Genomic DNA, 23,171 nt, shown 5'->3' on the forward strand with positions numbered 1-23,171 from the left:
GTGGTAGGAAAACATGGAATAAGTTTGTAAAACAGTGTGTTTTTTATTACTCTATGTCATCAGCACAACTTTTCTTCAGAGTACCTGTGGAAGTCATCAATGCAGAGGTCATGATGTAGGCTAACTGACTGAATTTCCGGAGCATACTTCTCCATGGTTAAGATTGTTGGTATAAGTATCCTCAGAGGTACCTATAGGATCCTATTTCTAACTTGTCATCAAATCTGGTGTAGGTTTCCAAATGCCAGAGAATATACAGTTGAACAGATTTATAAACTTTGTCAAGATAATATGTATGTGGCCAAAAATCTGTCTATTTTCTTTTAGGGAATACACAAAAATTTAATTTTACTTTGGAGTGTGTGTGTGTGTGTGTGTGTGTGTGTGTGTAATGGATAGACACACACACATACATTAAAAATTCAAAAACAGTGAAAGAAGCTACTTAGTCTAAGTTTCAATGACAAAATACTTGATTTACTACCAAGGACTCTGGAATTGAGGGAGGAGGTGAGTGGGAACCTAAAGAATTGTGACACATTCATTGAGTTCCTTAATTGGGGATCAGACCTAGGAGCTTAGCAAGATGCAGTAAATAAGAAATTGAAAAGATTAAAACAATCCAGCCAGCTCAGGTATGAGTTCTGGTCTTTTAGACAATGGAGTCAAGCTCCTGTTTCACACACTTAATGGATAATTACTTTGATTAAAGCAGGTGAAGAGAGTGCATTCTGGGAACAAGAGAGAAAAAGGAGGGGAAAAAGAATTATTTTTCTGTGTTTTGGCTGAGTTAACACAGGGATTGGGATTTTGGAAGTATCTTCCTGAATGGGGTGTGCTTGCTGCTTTTTCTCTATGCCTGGTTCTGCTTACACATGAAATTCCAAAATTGTGTTTAGTTTTTGCTTTTGTATTCTGGTCTAGAATAAATGAAAAGAAAATTATTCTTTTTAATTAATAATTACTTGATAAAGCTATAATGAAATGAAAATTTACTTTTTTGCAAACAGCATGACATACCTGGTAAGAGAGCTATAACCGTGAAGGCAAGAGAATGAAGAATCTAGCTATTGACAAGGTCTGGCCTACAGATAAATAGTCTTGCCTGGACCACTGAAATTATCTCCAAACTGGTATTTCTGGTCCCAAGGATATCTACATCTCTGCCCATGATATACACTGCTAGTGACTTGAAAGCAACCTTTTTACAAAATATCAAAAATAAAGCAACAACAAAAGCTCTTCAATTATTCCCCGTGGCCTACAAGGTAATGTTCAGACTCTTTAGTATTCAGTGTTCTCTGAAACACGGATCCTTCTTCAATATTCTCCAATAATTCATTCAACTACTCTTTCGACCATTCAGCATTTCTCAACACGTACTCTTGTGGCAGAGAAACATTCCTTGTGGCCATAGGGAGACATTCTTGTGTCTCTACACAGTCTTCTGTATTATCCCAACTGGTTGCTCAACAGTTTCCAATTACAGGCTTTTGCTCAAACTCTCCATCTGTCAACATGTTATATCTTCTTTCAGTTGAATATTATCCATTCTTAAAGGCCAAACTCAAGCCCCACATCTTCCCCAAGTATAAAGTCTGTGGGGTTACACTGAATTCCATGTATTGTGCTATTCCTTGATTATAGTCTTTTTGAATTGACACTTAATTCTTGCTTGTCAGCTCTCTGCTTTCCTGTCACTTAGCTAATCTATATAGATTTATTTCTGTTAGCCTTTCCCTTCACAAACCAATCTCTTTATTCCATTCATCATTCTTGTCTTCCTTCTTTGAACTTAATCTAATTTGTCTTAATTTCTTGACATGGAAGTTTCCAGAGTAAAATATTCCTGGTGGATTCATGTCAAAATCCTGTAGAGTAGTATCTATCTCTTTGTTTTAACTGAATTCAGCCACAAATGTTCAGATTTCATTCTTACAGCTCCTTATGCATACTTCTATCTGACCATATCATATAAGAAGTGACCATCTATGAGTTTATTGCAGTAGATTGTGAGCTCTGAAAAGGCAGAGTGTTTGCACTCATCCATTTAAAATATTTTGAATTGAATGTTATGTGTCTGTGACAATTTCTGCTATAATATGTATTATTATTACTTTTGGTAGGAAAAAATGTCTGTATTAAAATTTTCAAACACCTGAATATTAATATTAGTATGTTTAGATCATTACAATTGCTGTGTTGGGGCACCTGGGTGGCTCCGTCAGTTGAGCATCCGACTTCGGCTCAGGTCATGATCTCACAGTTTGTGAGTTCGAGCCCCACGTTGGGCCCTGTGCTGACAGTGCCCGGCCTGCTTCAGATACTCTGTCTCCCTCTCTCTGCCTCTCCCCCACTCGTGTGCATGCTTTCTCTCTCTCACTCTCTCAAAAATAAATAAACATTAAAAAAATAAAACAATTGCTGTGTTGGATTAGACTTTTCTACCAACAATTTTTTTTTATGTTTAATTACTTTTTGAGAGAGAGAACAAGCTGGGGAGGGGCAGACAGAGAGGGAGAGAGAGAGAGAATCCCAATCAGGCTCAGCAATCTCAGCACAGAGCCCAATGGGGCTTGAACCCACGAATGGTGAGACCACGACATGAGCTAAAATCGAGAGTTGGTCGCTTAACCAACTGAACCACCCAGGCATCCTGAGACTTTTCTGCCAATAAATTGATATCTATTCTAGATCCACCTTTTTTTTTTTTTTTTTGCTCTTGCTTTGTGATAATGGAGCTAGATTCTATAAACATCGCCCATTTGTCCGTTGGCACTATGTTAGGGTTTGTCAGAGGGCACTGGAGTAAAACCACAAGGCAAAGAAGAGGAAGCAGCTTCTTTTCCAGGTTTCCATAGGCTTTTCTCCTTGCTCATCTGGCACTGCTGTCGGCAGCATGTGGGAGAGCCAGTGATGCTCACTGGCACCCCAGCAGGAGGGTGCCTACCCATTATCCCAGGCCACCAACACCCCAACTGATTTCTCTGTCATACAGTAGGCTGCAGTCACACCATCTCTTATGGGGGGTGAATCTCAGCCTCAGAGAGAGAGGCTCTTCAAATTTCTTCCTTCTTTGGATACTCTCCCTCAGATTGTAATATAATCTGTACAAGAAGACTAGTGGGCATTAACTAAAGAGTAGTGTATTTAAAAAACTAGATAATAATTCCACTGGACTCTTACTTTTTAGACATCTCTGGGAATAGTTTAGCATATTTCAATAAAGTTTCATAAGGATATTAACCAACTGGAATGCATACAAATGAAAGAAATTAGGATGGCAATAAGTCTCAAAAAATGACTCTGTATGAAAACGGTTGAATTAAATAAGGATGTTTGGTCTAGAGAAGAAAACCTTTGGGAAAGAAGGCAGCTAACTATTTAATTATTTGAAAGGCTGTCTAGTGACAGAGGCGTTGAATTTATTCATTGTGGGTCCAGAAGGCAAAATAAGTCTTAAAGGGTAGTAATTATAAGGAACAATGTTACTGCTAAATATAACAAAGAAATAGAATAATGAGTTCCGAATATCTTGAGTGTCTAGTAGTTTTGGCAAGAAAATAGAATCAAAAAAAGAAAAATACCATGACAAAACACTGTATCATCTAGTATAACAGTGTAACAGATACATGTGCTTCAAGAAGAGCCTGAAAATCATTTGTTAGGGATTTTGTAGAGAAGAGAATCGAGAAGAGAATCGATGCATTACATAGTTCTGGGATATCTTCCAAGTTGAAATTTCACGATTTTATTAAATCAAATTACTTTGTTAAAATGTAACATTTAACTATTCACCTACAAGTCTTTGGAAACATGGTGACAGAAACAAGATTTTCTGCTTAGCACCAGTTCCAGTCTCTTTGACTTTTCTCAGTCAAACTTATGCAGAATTAAAGAAATCAAAATTGAACTTTCATATTATCTAGAAATAAATAAAAAGAACGTTTCTTCCAAAACCTATGGGACACACTAAAAACTAGACTCAGAAAAATATATACCTTAAACGTGTTCATTATTACAGACTAAACATGAAAAAGAAGAGAATTCAGTCTTAATCTTACTGGAGAAACAGCAACACGATAAGCCAAGGTAAACTAGGGAGAGGAAACTAATATCGGACTCAAGTCTGAAAATCTATCAGCATAATCTGGCACAAAAACAAATGAAAGGAGGAAAATATGATTTTCATCAGTAGATGCTAAAGAGGTATTTGATAAAGTTCAGAGGCGTTCCTTACAATATACTCTAAGTAAAACAGTCCAAAAGAAAACTACATACATATGTGCCCCAAACAAGAAGGAATACTGAATGATTCTTCCATTCCTTATTGACTTAGTTTATACTCTGTCAATAACTACCCTCATGGGTACCATCATGTATAAACATAGCTTATTGTTGCAGTCTGTATTCTACTTTCACTGAATTGCCAGTTTTTATCCCTAAATTACACATTTGTAGAAGGGAGCATCTCCTTCATAATTACTATTCTTCAAGTTTTTTTTTTTTTTATATACTATTCTCAGCTCTAGATAAACTTTAGAAACATTGTCAGTTCTTCCCCACCACTGTCATTTTTTTCCTAGTCTTTCTTGGCAAATCATTTTGTCCCTTCATGAAGTTTTCAGTTAAAGAACATGACTAAATGGCGGTTAAACATATATTTATAAATTACGTTGATCCTTCTGATGCTGGTGTCCAGAATCAAAGCAAAGTTAGTAGCTATCTTTATAAAATTCTGTCTGGGTTTGGTACATGGTAAGACATATTATCTCTTGATGTCTTTCTGTTACCTTCACAAATAAAAGATGACATAGCTGAAGACAGAATTCTTGTTACAATCTTTTCCCTCAAAAATATCTGTTATTGACTTCCTAGTATAACATCACAGAGAAAACCGAGTCCAACTTTAGTTTTTCTCTTAAAGTTAGCTTTTTTTTTTTTTTTTGGCATGGATACCAATAGCTTTGCTTACATTTCAAATTGTAAAAACCTCATTTATAAAATCAATAATTATATTTTATCTTTCATTGCTTACTCTTTTGTGCTCTGTAATATTATTTTCTGTGACAACATCTATTATTTCCAGATTAAACTCTATGAACTTACATCCATTTCTTTTTCCTTGTTCTCATTTTGCCACTTTCCTCTATTTTACTCAGGAAATGTTTATCATCTTTTTCCCTAATATCATTTATTGGCTCCCCCCCACCCCAAGTGGGGTATCAAATGTGCCATTTACTTCTTCCTATGAGGCATTGTATCGAATCTGGAGTTCAGTTAAAGATCAACTGATATTTTCTAGATTAGTCTCTTCTTACCATCTATGAATATTCTTTAGAGGCACTTTCATTCTGAGCCTTACTGAGCTAAATTAACAGGCATTTTCTTTAATATTCTTCAGTTCTTAAATCTTTTGTTTTTACTTTTAAACTGAGATAAAATTGGTGTATAACATTGTATTAGTTTTAGGTGTACAGCATAATGATTTGATATATTGCAAAATGATGACCAAAATAAGTTTAGTTCACATCCATCACCACACATAATTACAAAATTGTTTTTCTTTGTGTTGAGAACTTTTAAGATCTTCTCTCTTAGCAACTTCCAAATATACAACACAGTAAAATTAACTATAATCACTTATGTTGCCAGGACTTATTTCTCTTATACCCGGAAGTGTGTGTATTTCAACCACATATTCATTTTGAACAGAATTAAATCTTACTCTTATTGTCACAGAAAATAATGCCTCAGAGGCATGAGGTCCCTTTGAGTCCTCACAATATTGCTGGGCTTACTTGTAGTGAGGAATTTTTTCATAAGCTGCCCAGCTTTTTTTCTCATTAGTTCTTTTCTAAGTCAATATTCAGTGTTTACATTATTATGACTACGTAAATATTATTTACAGTTGAGCAAATGTGACTACATTTCCTTCTTGTACAAATTGTTTACTTGGCCTTTGTGATGGCCTCATTTTTTATCCTTCCTGGAGTTCTCCATTGTCCTGCCATAACCTGGACGGGTCCCCTCTGGGTCTGCTACAAAGCTACAATCTTGGTACTTTTCTTCACCAGCCACTGGGACCTTTTTCTTTTTTGTGTTAGATGTTCTTTTGGTTTTTGTTTGTTTGTTTTTTGTTTTTGTTTTTTGGTTCATCAATGATTCTGGTGGAATGAGCATGAGTAAATTTCTTAGAAAGGATCTGCTAATCCTTTGATTTCTGAAAATACAGTTGATTCTCATTATTCACGGATTTTGTATTTGTGAATCTGCAACGATTACTTATAGCCCTCAGATCAATACTTGTGTGCTTTTGTGGTCATTAACAGACATACCCAGAGTGGCAAAAAGTTTGAGTTCCGAGGCAGCACACAAAGTTTCTTTGTTCAGATCTGACACTGCAGATAAGTATACTTTTGTGGTCTACTTATGGCACACTTTTTGCACTTTTGTGCTTTTCATTGGTGATTTTCCTGTCTGCAATGGCTCCTAAATAGTATGCCAAAGTGCTGCTTAGTGTTCCTAACCACAAAAGGCTGTGATGTGCCCTAGGGAGAAAATATGTGTGCCAAACAAGCTTGCTTTAGGCAAGAATTACAGTGCGGTTGGCCATGAGTTCAATGTTAATGAATCAATGATATGTAGGACATAAGCTATCTTTAAACAGAAACACACACAAAGCAAGGTTATGTATTAATTGGTTAACGAAAATGTTGTGACCAGAGGCTCACGGGAACCTAATCCTCTATTTCCCTTAGGAGTAATGGTTCAGTATTTGCTGATGCAGTGGTTGGAGTGACTTTATAGAACCGAACTACCACAAAAATACAAGAGTCAAGTGGATCTTTTCCTTATCTTTCTTTATGCTTGATTGACAAAGTGTTTGGTAGGAGTGACAGTCTGGATCTTCGGGTTGGATATCACTTGCAGAATTTGAGGGCATTACTTTGTTGTCTGTCATTTCCTAATGTTGAGAAATTTGATGTCATTTTGATTGTGGGTCTTTGTATGTGACTTTTATTCCTCTACTTGAAGGTTTAAGGTCTTCTCATCTATAGTAATTAAACTGCCTTAGTCTGGATCATCTGTCATTCTCTGTGTTGAAAATATTTCCTTTGAAAACTCCTGTGTTTCAGTTTTAGGACATTTTCTTGCATTAATTATTTGAAATGTCCTATTTTCTCATTGTGAAACAATTACTACTAGATATTGCTCTCTGAGAGTAAGCCTCTAATCATTTTTAAATCTTTACTATTTTCCAGCGCTTTGCCTTTGTGATCTTTTAAGTTTATATTCCAAACTTTCATTGAACTTTTCATTTCTGCTATGTTTTTAATTTCTAGGAATTTTTTTTGTTTTGTTTTGAGATTTTTTTGGTTTGTTTACTTTAGTTTAGTTTATACTCCTTATACTCCCTGTATTTTATACTCCTTATATTTCCTTTACTTTTGTGGAATTCTGATTTTCTCTGGGGTTTTCTTCCTGTCACGGTAGAGTATTTTCTCAAATATCCGGTGATCTTCAGATCATAATTCAGAGCATGGCACCAAAAACCTGGCTGGATGTTGGATGTGTGTGTGTGTGTGTGTGTGTGTGTGTGTGTGTATGTGTGTGCATACATATGCAGGACTTGCTGACTGGAGGGTCTCATTGCGGTGTGATGGGGCAGGATCCTAGGGTTTAACTGGGATTATAAAATGTCAGTGTTACCAGATCTTCTGAGATGGCCAGTTTTCTCAGAGAGGATAAACTGCTAAGTCTTAATTAAAGAGAAATCTCATCCAGGTCTAATGTTGAAAAATAATGGCACTTTAAGGTTGCCCTAATTTTTCCATAGGCCATTAAGATGGTGGCAGGATTCCCCACCCCACCCCCTGCTCCCAACTGTGAAGCTAGAGCATGGGTTGGAGTGTTAGGAATTAATGTGATTTCTGGCACTCAGCAAACATTTCACATATATTAATTTTCTTCCTCATGGTAGAATATCTTGCAAAGCAAAGGGAGTCACTGAAGACCAGACAGGAGAACATAAACTCCTCTTTGAATGCATACATTTTTTAAATGAAGAAAATGAAAGAGAAGCAGATGGGAGGAGAAGAGGGGAGGAAGAGAAGGGTGAGGAGGTGAGAGAAGGATAATGGGAGGAGAGAGAGGAAAAAAGAGGGAAAGGAAGAGGAGGAGAGCGAGGAGGAAAGAAAAGAATAGCGAGAAGGAAGGAGGGGAAAGGAGGCAGGAGAGGGGGAAAAGGGGTGAGGGGAGCTGAAGAAAGGTTGAGCACAGGGTTTCTCAGTCTCCCGTGATGTGGTTATTGGTTAATTTGCCAGTTATGTCATTCAGTGTCTCTTCTAAGATACCCTTGGTGCAGCCAAATGGCACTCCTAGTTATCTCCAGGATAGAAACTAAGCCTGCCTGTGTCCCATCACGACTTTTTGTTTATAACCTGTCTTTCAAGAATTATCAAGTAATCCCTCACACCACAAAGACATGCTTATTTTTTATTTTTTTCTCCTATAGCAGATTAGAGTTGCCAAGAAATGCCTTGTATTATAGATACAAGCTTCTTTGTGTTTATACACTTCATGAGATGACAAGGTCCTTAAAGGCAAAGACAGTCTTGTCCAAAACTTCTCAATTACTGTAGTGAAGGACCAGCTTTTTATTTTAAAAATTTCCCATCCATCACAGACTGATAATTTTATAAAACACAAAATCATACACTTAGATGTCAAAGCAGGATAAAAATGCTATAAAATGTTCTAAATGCTTTCTCTTCCTTTTTGTATTTTACTAGTCACACTGGTTAAAATCAGTTCATGGATTGGCACTGTTTTACTGAATCCACTATCTTGCTTTGATCCTGGAAATATGATTTGAGAAGAATTTTGTACAGAATAAATTAAATCACATCCAAATGTAATTAAATTGATATTCAGAAATAAAGATAAAGATCCTGGATTTGATTAGAATGAAATGGCATCATAATATCCACTTCTTGTTTTTAACTCTTGGTTTGTAGTTTGAAGGTTTAAATGTTAAGCAGTTAGCAATGTTCTCAAAAACAATGCAAATTGCAGAAGTTTTTCAATCTACTCGACATTTAAGTCTAAATAATTTGGGGCCACCCTTCGTCTGTCATTGTCAAAAGTAAAGTTTCACCTTACTAAATTTTCCAGCAATGATAAGTTGGTGTTGCGATCTTTGTAGTATGGAGGAAAGCTCAATATTCAATCATACTAATAGGAAACTATTTCTGTCTAGTAGTCTGGTTTTAAAACAGAGTCTGACATTGTTATTACATAATATTTCACACATACACTCACAGTGGTCTTCACATAATGAATTTGCACTTAATGAAATTAGACAGCTATTCATTGAACAAAGGGCAGCAATGCTATCAAATTATTTCTTGTGAACTTCAAACTAACAATTGGTAACTGAAGCAAATAGGAATGAATGTTTGGATTTATTGGGAAGCCCCCTAATCTCTGACTCGGTGGTCTGACATGGGAATCTGGAGTGCTCAGCATGCCAGGGGTCTACTGAGATTCATTTTGGTCATCAAAGGCCCATGATTAAGGAACACATTTTTAAAATCACTTCTTTAGGGAGCCTCACTTTTTAAAAGGCTTTCAAGATTTTTAGTATCCGATAGGGCTGTAATATACACTTCACTGAAATACCACTAGCACGATAAGATAATTTAACCGAGATCTGGGAGAAATATCTCATCAAGTGTTTCATCTTTTTTATGCTTTTCATTGAAGCTAAGAGGAAGCGATAGTCCAGGGTTGTCTACTGTTGAATTAAACCAGAGGCACTGTTATGTTATTTTGAAGTTGAATGTGGCCTGCAGGTTCTAATGGTTAAGTTCTGAATGTGATCTAATGAAAATTTCAGCAGAGAAATAATGTTTCTAAAGACATGAAACATTGGGGGTTGATTTTCATTTTAATATCTACCTTAGTTGGCATCCCAAAATAAAGTTGTTTAATACATTTTTTTTTTTTTGCCCTGATTAGCTTCTAAAGTGTAAGCGATGCCTGGCTCTTGCTAATATTTGGCAGCTATCGATTTTACTGTGATAACTGATTTGTTCTGCAGAGTTAAGTAGGGAATCTTTTGAATCAGAAGTATTCTGCACTTTGAAAATGTCATTAAAAGTGTTGAAAAGGTCACATTTTGAGATTGATGAAATACAGATCAGTCATTCTTGGCTGGATGAACAGAATTTAATTGGGAAGCGAGGCTTTAAAACTTTTGCCAGCAGTTTCAGAATGCAAGTCTGAGATTCACACTGCCTCTGGAAGGAATAAATAACTCTTTATGTACATGATTATTTTCCTGAATAATTAAAGCTATTGTGTGGATGTTCATGATGATTCAAATGAACGTGAAACCCAGAAGAGAGAATGAAGCATCAGTGTGCATGAAATTGACCGCTCTTTAAGCAAAAGCCCCAGCCTGGACTCCATTTTAAAATGGCTACCAATGTGCTTTGTGTCTTTATGGAGACTACATCACATCTCTGTGTCTTAGTTTTCCAGTATTAAAATAATTACAACATCTATTTTCTTTATATGAGAATCAGTATAGATGTATTGAACAATAGGAAATAAAGGCTAATCAATAATTTGGACCCTTGAGGAAGGGGTCCAGGAAATTATTTAGGTAAGCAAGTATAATTCCACTGGAAAGCCCATTTCAGGTACCTTTATGGAGTTAAAAATAAGAAAAATTAATTAGCTTTCTTTCCTTGGATGTGGGTCGACTTTAATTTAATGAAATCAACACTTCATTTATTTTGAATATTTATTTCTTCTGAGTATTTTCAGGACAGATTTAAAAAGTAAATGAAACTAAGATCTTATTTCCAATTGAATCAATAGCACTATCTTCATGTAGTGTTTCTAAATATGAAACCTAAGTAATCCAAGCCATAATTTATATTTTATTCATATCTATATCCAATAAATTTATCTTTCATTGGTCAAACTATCTGCTTACCCTTTCCAATGTAGCCTGACACTTTAAAAACTCATGTTCCTCAAAGACAGTGCTGGTGGTAATAAGGAAATGGTAGTAATTGTGTAAGTTAATATACTTGTCAAAGCTCTGATTGTTTTAAATTTGATTCCATGATATCATTTAAGATTACTTCTTCTCATGAGTAAGATTTTATGTATGACAGGTTCAGTTATTTATTTTCTTATGTATGGGTATTTGATGCTTACAAATTCATTTGGCTACTTTAAAATTGTATGAAATGAAGTGATCATAAATCCTTTGTAGACTTTATTTATTATTTTTTTTTAAATTTTTTTTAACGTTTATTTATTTTTGAGACAGAGAGAGACAGAGCATGAATGGGGGAGGGTCAGAGAGAGGGAGACACAGAATCTGAAACAGGCTCCAGGCTCTGAGCGGTCAGCACAGAGCCCGACACGGGGCTCGAACTCACGGAGTGTGAGATCGTGACCTGAGCCGAAGTCGGCCGCTTAACCGACTGAGCCACCCAGGCGCCCCCCTTTGTAGACTTTAAAGAACTTCTCATTAGACTTGCCTTTTTAATGTAATTATAGGGTGAGGATTGCTATGACTAAGAGCTTAGAGGATACAGTAAGATTATTTAGCCAATATTACTTACGTTACAATTTTAACAGCATTTTTATCTTAAATGGGCATCTAGCCTTTATGATATCAGATTCGTTATTGGGTTGAGTGGATTTAATGATTGAACAGGTGTTTCTCCTGTTTTTCTGTCTGTCTGTCTGTCTCTCACACACACACCAAATGACAGATTGACTTTTAAATACCTTAATTTATTATGATCAAATATCTCATCCAAATTCTAGGGTGGGGCGAGGTTACCTGAGATATATAATGATACCAATTCTCAAAGTAAAACTGATATGAACTGTGACATTTGGCTTAATGTGACACTTTATTATATGGATGAATTAGACACTAGTGGAAGTGCTGATAACACTCTTTTGAAATATCATCAGCTATAAAGTCCTGCACCACTGCTTTCTTTATAAGCAGAACTTAAATAAATCTATTTAATGATCCTATGTATTTTCTTCCCTCTAAGTAACACTATACTCCTGCCTGCTATAATCTGCAATTACTTTCTTTTCCCTGAGGAGAACATTTCACTGAAGAAATAAAACTCGTTTCAGTCACCATGAGTCTCTCTGCTTCCTAAGACATTTTCAAATGGTAAGGACTGAGGAAGACTCTTTTTGATGACTCTACTCTATTTTATCATTGGAGAGTAATGAATTCTTGCTCCTTAAAAATGTGTCCTGGAGCCCATGCATTCAAGACACCACTGTCAGGATATATACATACATGACCGATGACCCAATTTACTGGTGATACTGTACCTGTCATCACAGTGCAGTTTAAATGATTTTGACAAGTACAGAAGAGTGGCATTGACAGGTGCAGAAATAAATAATGGGTTTAAGCTTTCAAATGTTTTTACAGCATTTCCCTGAGTGGCAGGTTGATAAATTAAAATTACAGTTGTAGCATCAGGCCTGAGAGCACAAGACTTTAGATTACAAAAATAGCGCCGTGGAAACTTTGTGTACTCTCCAGAGAAGCAGCCTGGAGGGCCTAGGGAAAAAATGAAACAAGAGCACTTGCTAAAGGAATCATTAATTTTGCGGTAGTACTGTCTGAGTCTAAACAAATAAAAAAAAACCAAGATTTTTAGAAGAGGAAAATTGGCTTTATCCCCTTATCCCTTTTTCCCTGGAGACTCACAGAAAATTGAAACCACACTATCAAAAGATAGGCATTGAGTCGGCCATTCGTGGTTTCAGGATGTCAGATGGGTGTATTTTGAGCTTCGGGACAGATTCTTGTTAACCTTCCCTTAGTTTTGATGCTCCACCTGGACTTTAGCCTATCATACTGTCACCATGATCCCACAAAGTTCAGCTGAGAAACCCCTAAGACATCACTCCATCACTCACTGACTCTAATACTCTCAAAAATGTTATTTTCATCAGGCATTTCTGTTCCATTATTTTTTTGTTGTACACATCTTATTCAACAAAAATTGTATATATTTAAGGTGTACAACATGACATCTTGATATACATACACACTGTGAAATGATTACCATAATGAAGCTGATGAACATATCCATAACATCACGTAGTTATTTCTTTGTGTGATGAGAACACTTCAGACCTACCTTTTTTTTTATAGTGAATTTCAAGTATACAATATAGTGTTATTAACTAAAGTCATCGTGTTCTAATTCCTATTCATTCTATATACCTGAAAACTCTGCTTCCCTAATTCTCCTATTCCCCTGGCAACCATCATTCTACTCCCTGTTTCTGAGTTCAGTTACTTTAGTTGCCACCTATAAGTGAGATCATGCAGTATTTGTCTTTCTATGTCTGGCATCTGTAATGTCCTTCAGGTTATTCCACACTGTTGCAAATGGCCGAATTCCCTTCTTTTTAAAGGCTGGATAACATTCTATTATACAGAATTATGTAATATTTCATAAATATTTTCTCTATCCATTTATCTGTTAATGGACACTTGGATGTTTCTGTGTCTTGGCTATTGTAAATAATGCTACTATGAATATGGGGGATGCAGATATCTTTTCAAGTTAGTGTTTTCACTTCCTTTGGATAAATAGAAATGGAGCTGCTGAATCATAGGGTAGTCTTATTTTTATTTTTGGAGGAACCTCCACACTGTTCTCTGTAGTGGCTGCACCAGTTTACTTTCCCCCAACAGTGCACAAGGATTCCCTTTTCTCCAGGTTTTCACCAGCACTGGTAATCTTTTGTCTTTTTGATAAGAGTCCTCCTAACAGGTGCGAGGCGATTTCATTCTGCTCAAGTCATGAATGAGTCTTTTCAAGTCACGCCTGAACTACTACAACAGCTTTCTAGATGGCTCTACTATGAACTTTGGGAAACATCACTCTTTGGTTAAAAACAAAACAGACAAGCAAACATCCAATGATTCTGTTGACTCCACAGAATGAAAGGATACTCATCCTCTTCCCTCTCTCAATATTCTAGGCAATTTTTAACCTGACCTTGAGGATTAACTCAGGTCCTGCTTTTTGGCTAGAAAAATTTCCTGATAATCTGGCCATTTCTTCCAACTCCTCAGTTTCTATTTTTATTATTTTTTTTAAGGTTTATTTTATTTTTTGTGTGAGAGAGAGAGAGAGAGACAGAGCACAAGTGGGGAAGGGTCAGAGAGAGAGGCAGACACAGAATCTGAAGCAGGCTCCAGGCTCTGAGCTGTCCGCACAGAGCCCAACATGAGGCTCGAACTCACAAACCAGGAGATCATGACCCGAGCCAAAGTTGGTGCTTAACCAACGGAGCCACGCAAGTGCCCCCAACTTCTCAGTTCTTAAGATTAACTCTTAATTCCTAAATGATTGGTGAACACCAATTACTTTACAGCAGTCATATAATTTTGTTTTGTGTTTTCATGCTTTACTGAAACCATACCTAAACTGGTGTTGCTTTCCTTTTTTCATGTTCCTCTCATTAAAGTTTTTAGTATTGTGAATGACATTTTCTATAAATCTAAGTACCCTCTGGAACTGTCTCCCTGTCTTCATGCTATTTTACTTTTTCTTGTCTATCTTCCTCAAAGATCTTCTGAGGATGGCAGTCCTTCATTTCTGTGCCGATTTCAGTCTCTTGTGAATTTCTATTCCCAGAATTCAACTGCATTACTAGGAACTGAATATTCAGGCTTTGGGGATTCAATTAGTTAACATTTCTATCATTCAGTGGAACTTAACTCCTTTAGGAAAAAAAAAACTATTAATATAATTTTTTGTGGCACAGGATAGTGAAATAGTAATAGGTTATTTATTTTGCTGTTTACTAGGTGTCAGACACTGCTAAGCACTTTGCAATATTATTTCATTCAAGACAGTCCTAAGAGTTAGTGGAGAAGAGCTAAACAGATTGCCCAAGGTACCTAGCTAGGAAGTAACAGAATGGAATTCAAACCAAAGAAATCAAATTACAGAATTTAAGCTCTTAAAATAGGTCGCGAACAGTACATCAATGTATAGCATCTATTAGTAAATGTAAGGTGTCATACAAAACCCGGAAAAAAGTAAAATAGTGTAAATATTGGACCTAATAAGGGTGTCAAGATTTAATAATGTCTTCATAACAACAGCAGGAGTATACTGAAGATCCAAATTCAGTTCCAAGACTGGAAATAAAAGGGGGAAAATATCCCCCAAGAAAAACTATTAAAAAATATAGATGCTAGCAATTATGTGAGGATCAATTTTTGCTGTCTTGGCACTGTTCGCTTCCCCTTGTTTGGATTTGGTAGAATGGGAACACTCCATCTCAGGGCACACAGGAGACTGAGGACTGACTGGATCATGATTTGTTCACTCACTGAATAGAGAAAAATATGAGAATTTTATTATTTTTACCTTTGATGTGTTTTGAATGTCTCTCAGAGAAGCTTGAGAAGTAAAAATTCTGAGCTTTATCAATATCATTTTTAAAAATTATTCTGAGTTATTTAAATTATGCTAATAGAGTGAAGAGATTCTGAATTTTTTAAAGATTTTTTTACATATTTATTTATTTTAGAGAGAGAGAGAGAGACAGAGTGTGAGCAGGCAAGGAGCAGAGAGAGAGGGAGACACAGAATCTGAAGCAAGCTCGAGGCTCTGATCTGTCAGCACAGAGCCCAACAGGGGGCTCGAACCCACGAACTGAGAGATCATGACCTGAGCTGAAGTCAGACACTTAACCTACTGAGCCACCCAGGTGCCCCTGAAATTTTTTTTTTTTACCCACGCAAAACATAATTCTCCTCAATAATAAAACCACTCATGCAAAAATTCATCAGCTGAAATATTGGTATGAACAAAAATTTCAATTCCAAAATACAACTGATTCATATTAAAAGTCTTCTTTTAAAAGGTCAACTTCATGCTGAAGAGGCAAGAAGAAATAATTCACATGGAAAATTTCATTTAGTGCCTTGAGTATATTTTTAAAGTGGCTCAGTGTCTGCAAAGTGTCAACAGTCACTTGTGCTTGAAGAGAACTCATGCATTGTCTTGACACGCCCTTTTACACTGTGAATCTTAAACGTCGAAGAACAAAAGCTTCCTTTCCCTTCATCTGTATTTTTCATTAAAAAGCTGTAAAATCCTTTTTCAAGGCAACTGGTTTTACACTAAGATTTATATCTTAGAATCTTAATTGAGATGATCACGCAGTTCTTGTTCACTTTCCTAAATGCACACTTGATGCCTGTTTTCTCCCAGCTTATTTCCAAATTCAGAATCTATGTGATGCCACATAAAAGGAAACATTTGCCAGAAGAGTTTTCTTAATTGCTCTAAAATGTAACATTTTGAAGATGAGTAGAATATCAGATGCTTAGTACTCACTTGTTCAGCACTGCGAGCCTAAGCTCCACACTAAAAAACAAGTTTGCTTACCTGATTTTTTTTACTGTTGGGTGAGTGAGATGGGAGATTTAATTTTTAAATCTATTATTTAAATTCATTTTGCTTAAAAAATAAATATATTTTATATTATATATTTATAATAAATTTATGTATGTAACATATATTACATACACAATATTTATAATGTAAAATATGGAACATTTTAATCATTTAATAAAAATTATTTATTAAATATTTAAATGATATTATTTAATAATTTAAAGTTTAATATATTTCCATAGGTCTGGGACAACATCAAAATGAGTTTTTATGCATCTGAGCATAGGTAGTATGTTCTTTGTGTACCATGGAAGCTTCCATGGCATACCATCTGGTCTTTTTACACGTATCCTGGTCTGTGACGGGTGAACTCCAAGGCAGTTCTAGATCAATGTGCCCACCTCCACCATATGCATGGTGGACGGTCTTTCTGATGTCTCTTCTGCCTTCAAAGTTCCCAGACCCAGGCCAGAGACTCTTCAGTTCATAGTGGACATGTTCCACTTTGCTAATGACCTCAGAGACACAATCTATATCACCTGCCATCTGAAGGTCACTCTGGCTAAGTCCTGGACCAGCTAAACAAAGCCTATTCCTTCATCGAGTCCTCCAACAGGTGGTCCCGAGTCGAAGGCCCTGCTGATATCTGTCGTTGTGGTAACACAGGTAGCTGTGGCCTTCTGGGCCGTGCGAGGAGGCTGTCCCACCTAGAGAGACGGCAGCACAAGGCCGCTTCCCAAAATCACAATTGCAGTCACGTGACTAAAGAAGCAGATATTTCGGCGGGGCCTCTGAACCTCCTGGGAAAGGCTGGTGATCATGGTATGGAGGGGTCAGTCTCTCCTCACACCTCTGTGACGTTGGGCATAGGGTTGGCCAGGGTGGTATCCCTGACTCTGGCTACCATTGTCCTGGGTTTGCCGGGAGGTATCACACTGCTTCCTTCCCTGTGATAAGCCCTGTGTCTATTTCCCAATAAAAGAAGAAAGTGAAGGAAAAAAAACCCAACTTTCCCAAACTGGGAAAGACTATGGGAAGTTATATTTCAAAGATTTTCTGAAAAAATTCCAGAGACTCTACATGTCTATAGGAGCAATCTGTGCATTCATGTAAGAGAAGGGGTGGGAGAATGAGACCATGATGTAGACAATGGTTTCCAGGCCTGCCTCGCCGGCCTTGGATCACACTGCATTTATTGGCTTCCCCTGGGTAAACAGAATCAGACTCTGGGATGAGCCTTCCTACCTGACTCTAAGCCAAAGTTTATTATTTTTTCCTGACATTATTTTATTAATAATTTACTGATGCATATGGGGGCGCCTGGGTGGCTCCGTCGGTTAAGCGTCCAACTTCGGCTCAGGTCATGATCTCACAGTTTGTGGGTTCGAGCCCTGCGCTGGGCTCTGTGCGGACAGCTCGGAGCCTGGAGCCTGCTTCAGATTCTGTGTCTCCCTCTCTCTCTGCCCCTCCCCTGCTCGCACTCTGTCTCTGTCTCAAAAATAAATAAAACATTAAAAAAAATAATTTACTGATGCATATGAAGGAAAGCCCCTCTCATATCAATGTATAGTTGAAGGTCTGAGATCTGAGATTTCACTTAACTTCTATTCACAATTCCCTATTTTTTTTCCATAAGCAAATAATTCCTGCGTTATAACTTTCTTTGACAATTTTTTTCCATTGGTATATTCAGATTGAATTTATGTTGTGACATTTAAAAGTTTTATTTCATAAATACTGCAGCACATTTATGAAAGAGTTTTTTCCCTAGTTTATATTAAGAACAGATGCACATTAAAAATTTATCAATATTTGGTTCCATTTAAAAAATTTAAATAACAATTACTAGTTTTCATCATTTAAATACAAAACAGTATCTGTGTTTATCTTGTTTGATAGTTTACTCCATTCACAGTTTTGTTTTGTTTTTTCCCCTCTCCATTATAAAAATGTTTTTTTGTTTCCACATGTAACCCAAAGCATGACCTGTTAAAGTGGAGTTTTATTCTCTGAACTATTTCTGAGCTCTCTGATGGATTCTTTGGAGCATTATATATGAGTATACCTTCCACATGTGTAATAAAACCGAATCTTTATGAGAAATTATGTGCCAAGAACAGTGTTAAATACTTGATCTAAATTACCTTACTTAATCACCATATCACAAATAAGGACCCAAAGCTTGGGAGTTTAAGTAATTGCCTAAACTAATACACATTGCTTGTAAGTGTCAGAGCCTATGAAAGCAAAAGCAACTTCTAGAAGACATATTAACAAGTGCTTTAAGACACTGGTAGACAATGGACAAGTATGCAATATTTAGCACTGATCTATTCATTAATATGATTTTTTTATTAAACAGAATTAAAATTAATGTGAGGTGTGCAGGGTCCTAGAAAAACTCACTGGTATAGACTTAAAGGTCAACTCACACCAAAGACCATATACTATGTATTATTCCTTTTGGTATGTGACTATGTTACAAGTCACAAATTTGAGTAATGGTTCTCGTATTAGACTACCTGTTGCCTAGTAGTCTCATAGTGTCCGTTATGTTCACTATCATCTTATGCTCTTACCAACAAGGTCAGAAGACAGATCCATACAAACTTTGGACAATTTTATTTAAAATAATTTTCCTGGAGAAAAATGGAGAAGTTTAGCTATGTATTGAAATATCCAGTCAGCAGAACCATTTGGGTTGCATGTTCCGTTCCACTTTAAAGACCCATCTAAGGAACAGCAGCATCATTCTTCTTAACTGCCATGCCAATTTTCCCATTATGGGTATTTGCTGAGTTATATGTCATTCTTTTCTGGAAACTTTTTTTTCTAGGCTCTAATACAGAGTTTTAAACTCCTGATAAGTGTAATACAAAGATTACTTAGTCTGCCCTTGTAAAACAGAGGTATGAAGTAAAAAAATGAATTCCATCTCAAAGTAGTTAGGAGAACAGGAAATGCTGCAGAGAAACTGCATTAAGCGAGGCATGAAGAGAAGCTATTTCAGCCCTCTTGACTTGAGGGCAGGACACATATGCATTCAAAATAAAAGATTTCTTCAGGCTTAAAGATTTTTAACAATAGGAGCTGATGATCAATGAAGGAAAGAGGCATGCTCTAATGATTTTTTTTTTGGACCAGATCAACTTGACCTTTCATTTTTTCATGAAATCCTCCAATAAATGCATCTACTCCATTTTTCTCTCAGCATCTCTAACAATTATTTTGATTCTCATGATTCAAATGGGGTTCTCAAAAGCTCTTATGAGGAGGAGAAGGAGAAAAGGAACCATGTTGCTCAAGGAGTGACAGACATATTCAAGGACGGCAAACAAAGAAAATTAATATGATCATTTAAAAAATACACTCCCATCCCATGTTTCTGCTCATTAAGCTTGAGTATAGTGGCTGTTTATATGTGATTTTTTTCTCATCAACTATGGCATGTTTCCCTTTAAACTATCACATATTCTGGCACTTTTTGATACTTTGCAACATCAACCACAATGCCGAGCATGCCAAAGTCCCCTAATGAGATATTTTAATCTATTAATCAAAAGATCATTTGGTAGATCAATAAAAACAATTGGCTGATTCTTAACTAGCAAATTGCCTGGAAATAGTACATGTATATTCTTGTCAACAATACATTATTGTTAGAACATGTACTGCAACTCAGAACACTACCAGAGAAGGCAAGTGTTGGTCTTACTCAATCTGCCTCATGGTTCCTTGGCTTTGCCTTCAGAGAAGCACCTGATTTCTCCAATGGAGAAATAGAAGTGAAATGGGAGAAAAGGAGAGAAGACAGTACAGACTTTGAACACAGATTTAGGAAAAAAAGGGAGAAGAAACAGTAGGGGTAGATAAGAGAAAACAGTGCAAAAATGAGAAGACAGACTAGGAATAGTGAAACTGTGGCTCAGGGGAATTTGTGAAACCAATCTGAGTGTATCTTTGCATGATGAGAATATAGAAAATTACCGTATACCTTTTTTGGCTTTTTTTAGAGGATACAGAATTTCATATGCATTCATTTGCTGAATTTCTGAGGTCATGAAACAGCCTACTGAGCATTTTAGTTAAATCTTTATAAAATGTAGATAGCAGTGTTGCTGAGGATATGACCCAATGATGTGGGATGACTCTGAATATGGAATTATGTGACTGAAAACACTATCCCAGAAGCCCTTGTTAAAAATCAATTAAAGAACTAAGATTTAAAATATTTAGACATGTACTCACCCAACAGACAGGAAAGGCTCCTTTGACTCAAGTCTGTGAAAAAATATAAAAAATTTACTTTAACATAGTAATTTGCTGTACACTTAAAAACTGTTTTCATATGAATCTGACAAAATTATTATACTTGTTTAGATGAAAATGTACACTTTAGCACTAATAAAAAGCTACAAATAATATATCAAGATCTAATCTTGACTAATTCAAATTCGGGCTGTCTTAATGCAGAGGCTAAATAAAATGAAAAACTGGAATGGGAATGTAGCATTAAATGATACATTAAAGTAATAATACTGTTAGTCTAATTCTGATTTGTACTCTATATCTACTTATTTCTTTTTTTAATAGGAATTTGTAGAAGTTTTGATATATTTATTTGTGGCTGTTGTAGTAGTAAAGACATTTATAATGTATTTGGTTACATACTGGCTGAGTAATTTGTTTTTAGTAAATACTCTGTAGCAAAGAAAGAAGCAGAGTGACATTCATGGTCATTTATGGGCAGGAGCAAGACTGGGGGGTGGGCTGAGGGGAAGTCAGATCAACAGATTAGAATATTACTGCCTCCTCTGTGTCTCCTAAGAATCAGGTATTTTTGTACCTCCTAACATATTAAAAAAGAATTCTAATTCTGAAGCCTCCGATTAGCTGTGGCATCTTGAGCAAGCCACTTGAAAAGCTTTCTGGGGCTTACTTTTCTCACTATAAAATAGGCTAGTATTGTTTCCAGTTAATTTTCATATTTCACAAATTAATTGTATATTCTTTGCAAAAAGCAAATCAATCAGGAGAGTATACACTTCTAAATGTTCCCTGGTTGATAACTAAGGAGACCAGTGGTGGTTGTATATTGGCCACTTCATTTTCATACAAGTTTCTTAACATACGATTATCTGTTAGATAAAGACATTTTTATCTGAATTCTGGTGTTTAAGATCTTTAAAGAGCCTTCGTGTTTTAAAATATTTTATTTACATGTAAATAGCTGTGGGAAAATGGTAGGAAATTTAATCCTGTAACCAACACCACACAAGCTGACTACATACTGAAGTGGACAATTGAAAGGGCTTGTCATAGAATTAGGCCAAAATACTGTACTTTTATATGAACCTACACAATGAAGGCAATAATCACTTTTTGTCTCTATTTTGTTTTATGCTTATAAAAATAGTTTATTATAAATATGCCTTGTCCCACTTAATGGGCAGAGCTGACACAGCTCCCTGCCACTTGTCATGCTGCTTTAAGTGAACAATCATAGCCCGAAGGGCCTCTTTTAGGGAACAGGCACCCTAGCAATCCCTCTGGGCAGTGGCAGGTAGGGAAGCAGAGAAAACCAATAGATGGTTCTCAGAGTTTGGATGCATACATTTATGCGGCCTTTTCATTTTCTGAATTCTGATTTTATTCACACCTCCCTGGAAATTATTTGCCATGTTGTGTGTTTGTTGTTCCCATATATTTAAGATATGATTAAGCAAACAGAACTAAGGGGAAAAAGTTGAAGATAAATAATGAAATATATTTGGATACGCTTGTTTTATAAGACATGACCAGTGCTAAGTGATCAAAAGAAATTACCTGGAAGAAATGAGGGGGATTCTATGCAGTGTGATGCAGGGGACCATTTATTTATTTGTATCATCAACATCATGACAGTAATGATTTTCCATTACACTCTAATCAGCAATACTTAGTAAGTAGATAACATGTGGGTATTAAATGGGATCCCTTTAGCCAATAATTTCAGACTCACACCTGTCAGATCTTAGTGTATGTGTGTAATTTGCTTGTTTGAGGTGCTAGCCCACAGGCTCCTAGTTCCCCGTTCCTGCTCCCTCAGTGATCCTCCTTGCTTCTCACTGCTCCCTGTTTCTAAGCGGCATTGAGGAATCCAGTAAAAGAAACCCTTAAAATATCTGATTCCTCTCGTTTTCATCCTCCACATCTCAATGAGCAATGCACTGGCAATTTTTCCTTTATGTGACTTTCACATCCCTCTCTTCACTCTATTCCCAGGCTGGTTCTCATTATTTACCCCAGCCTAGCTGGTCTCTCCAAACGTAAATTCTTTGTTCACAGCTGCTGCGACTTCCCACTGTTTCACACTAAAACCTCCTTCAGTGTCCCCACTCATATCATTTGTTTAAGGCCTGCATGGTGCTGTTTTCATTGAAGTTATCACAAACAACATGAAGAAAAGAAAGACCCACCATTTTGCCTTTCCCTGTGCAATTACTGAAACACTGAGTCAGAATGTGTTTGAAGTAGTATTTACTTACTGATTTTCCTTTTCTTTTTCTAAAGGCTTCAGACAAACGGTGGATTGGAGCATTGTAAGGACATAATGTTGCCCCACCGGCACCCGTGGTTGATATGGTTAGTCTCACTAGCCAGTGAATTGTCTCCTTCTTCTTTTACTACTCC

At 36.4% G+C, this 23,171-nt stretch overlaps 1 protein-coding gene across 9 annotated transcripts in view; it reads right to left on the bottom strand.

Annotated features, from left to right (window-relative positions):
* Positions 1-23,171, bottom strand: part of RALYL (RALY RNA binding protein like) — a 718,636-nt gene that overhangs the window by 106,312 nt on the left and 589,153 nt on the right. For all 9 annotated transcript variants that reach the window (XM_040487491.1, XM_040487494.1, XM_040487487.1 and 6 more), the window contains one exon: positions 20,748-20,780. In XM_040487491.1, the coding sequence (XP_040343425.1) occupies positions 20,748-20,780 (33 nt within the window). The remainder of the gene's footprint in view (positions 1-20,747; positions 20,781-23,171) is intronic.

Source organism: Herpailurus yagouaroundi, unplaced genomic scaffold, assembly GCF_014898765.1.
Source record: "Herpailurus yagouaroundi ecotype Mexico unplaced genomic scaffold, PumYag 165, whole genome shotgun sequence".
In the NCBI taxonomy this organism is placed as follows: Eukaryota; Metazoa; Chordata; class Mammalia; order Carnivora; family Felidae; genus Herpailurus; species Herpailurus yagouaroundi.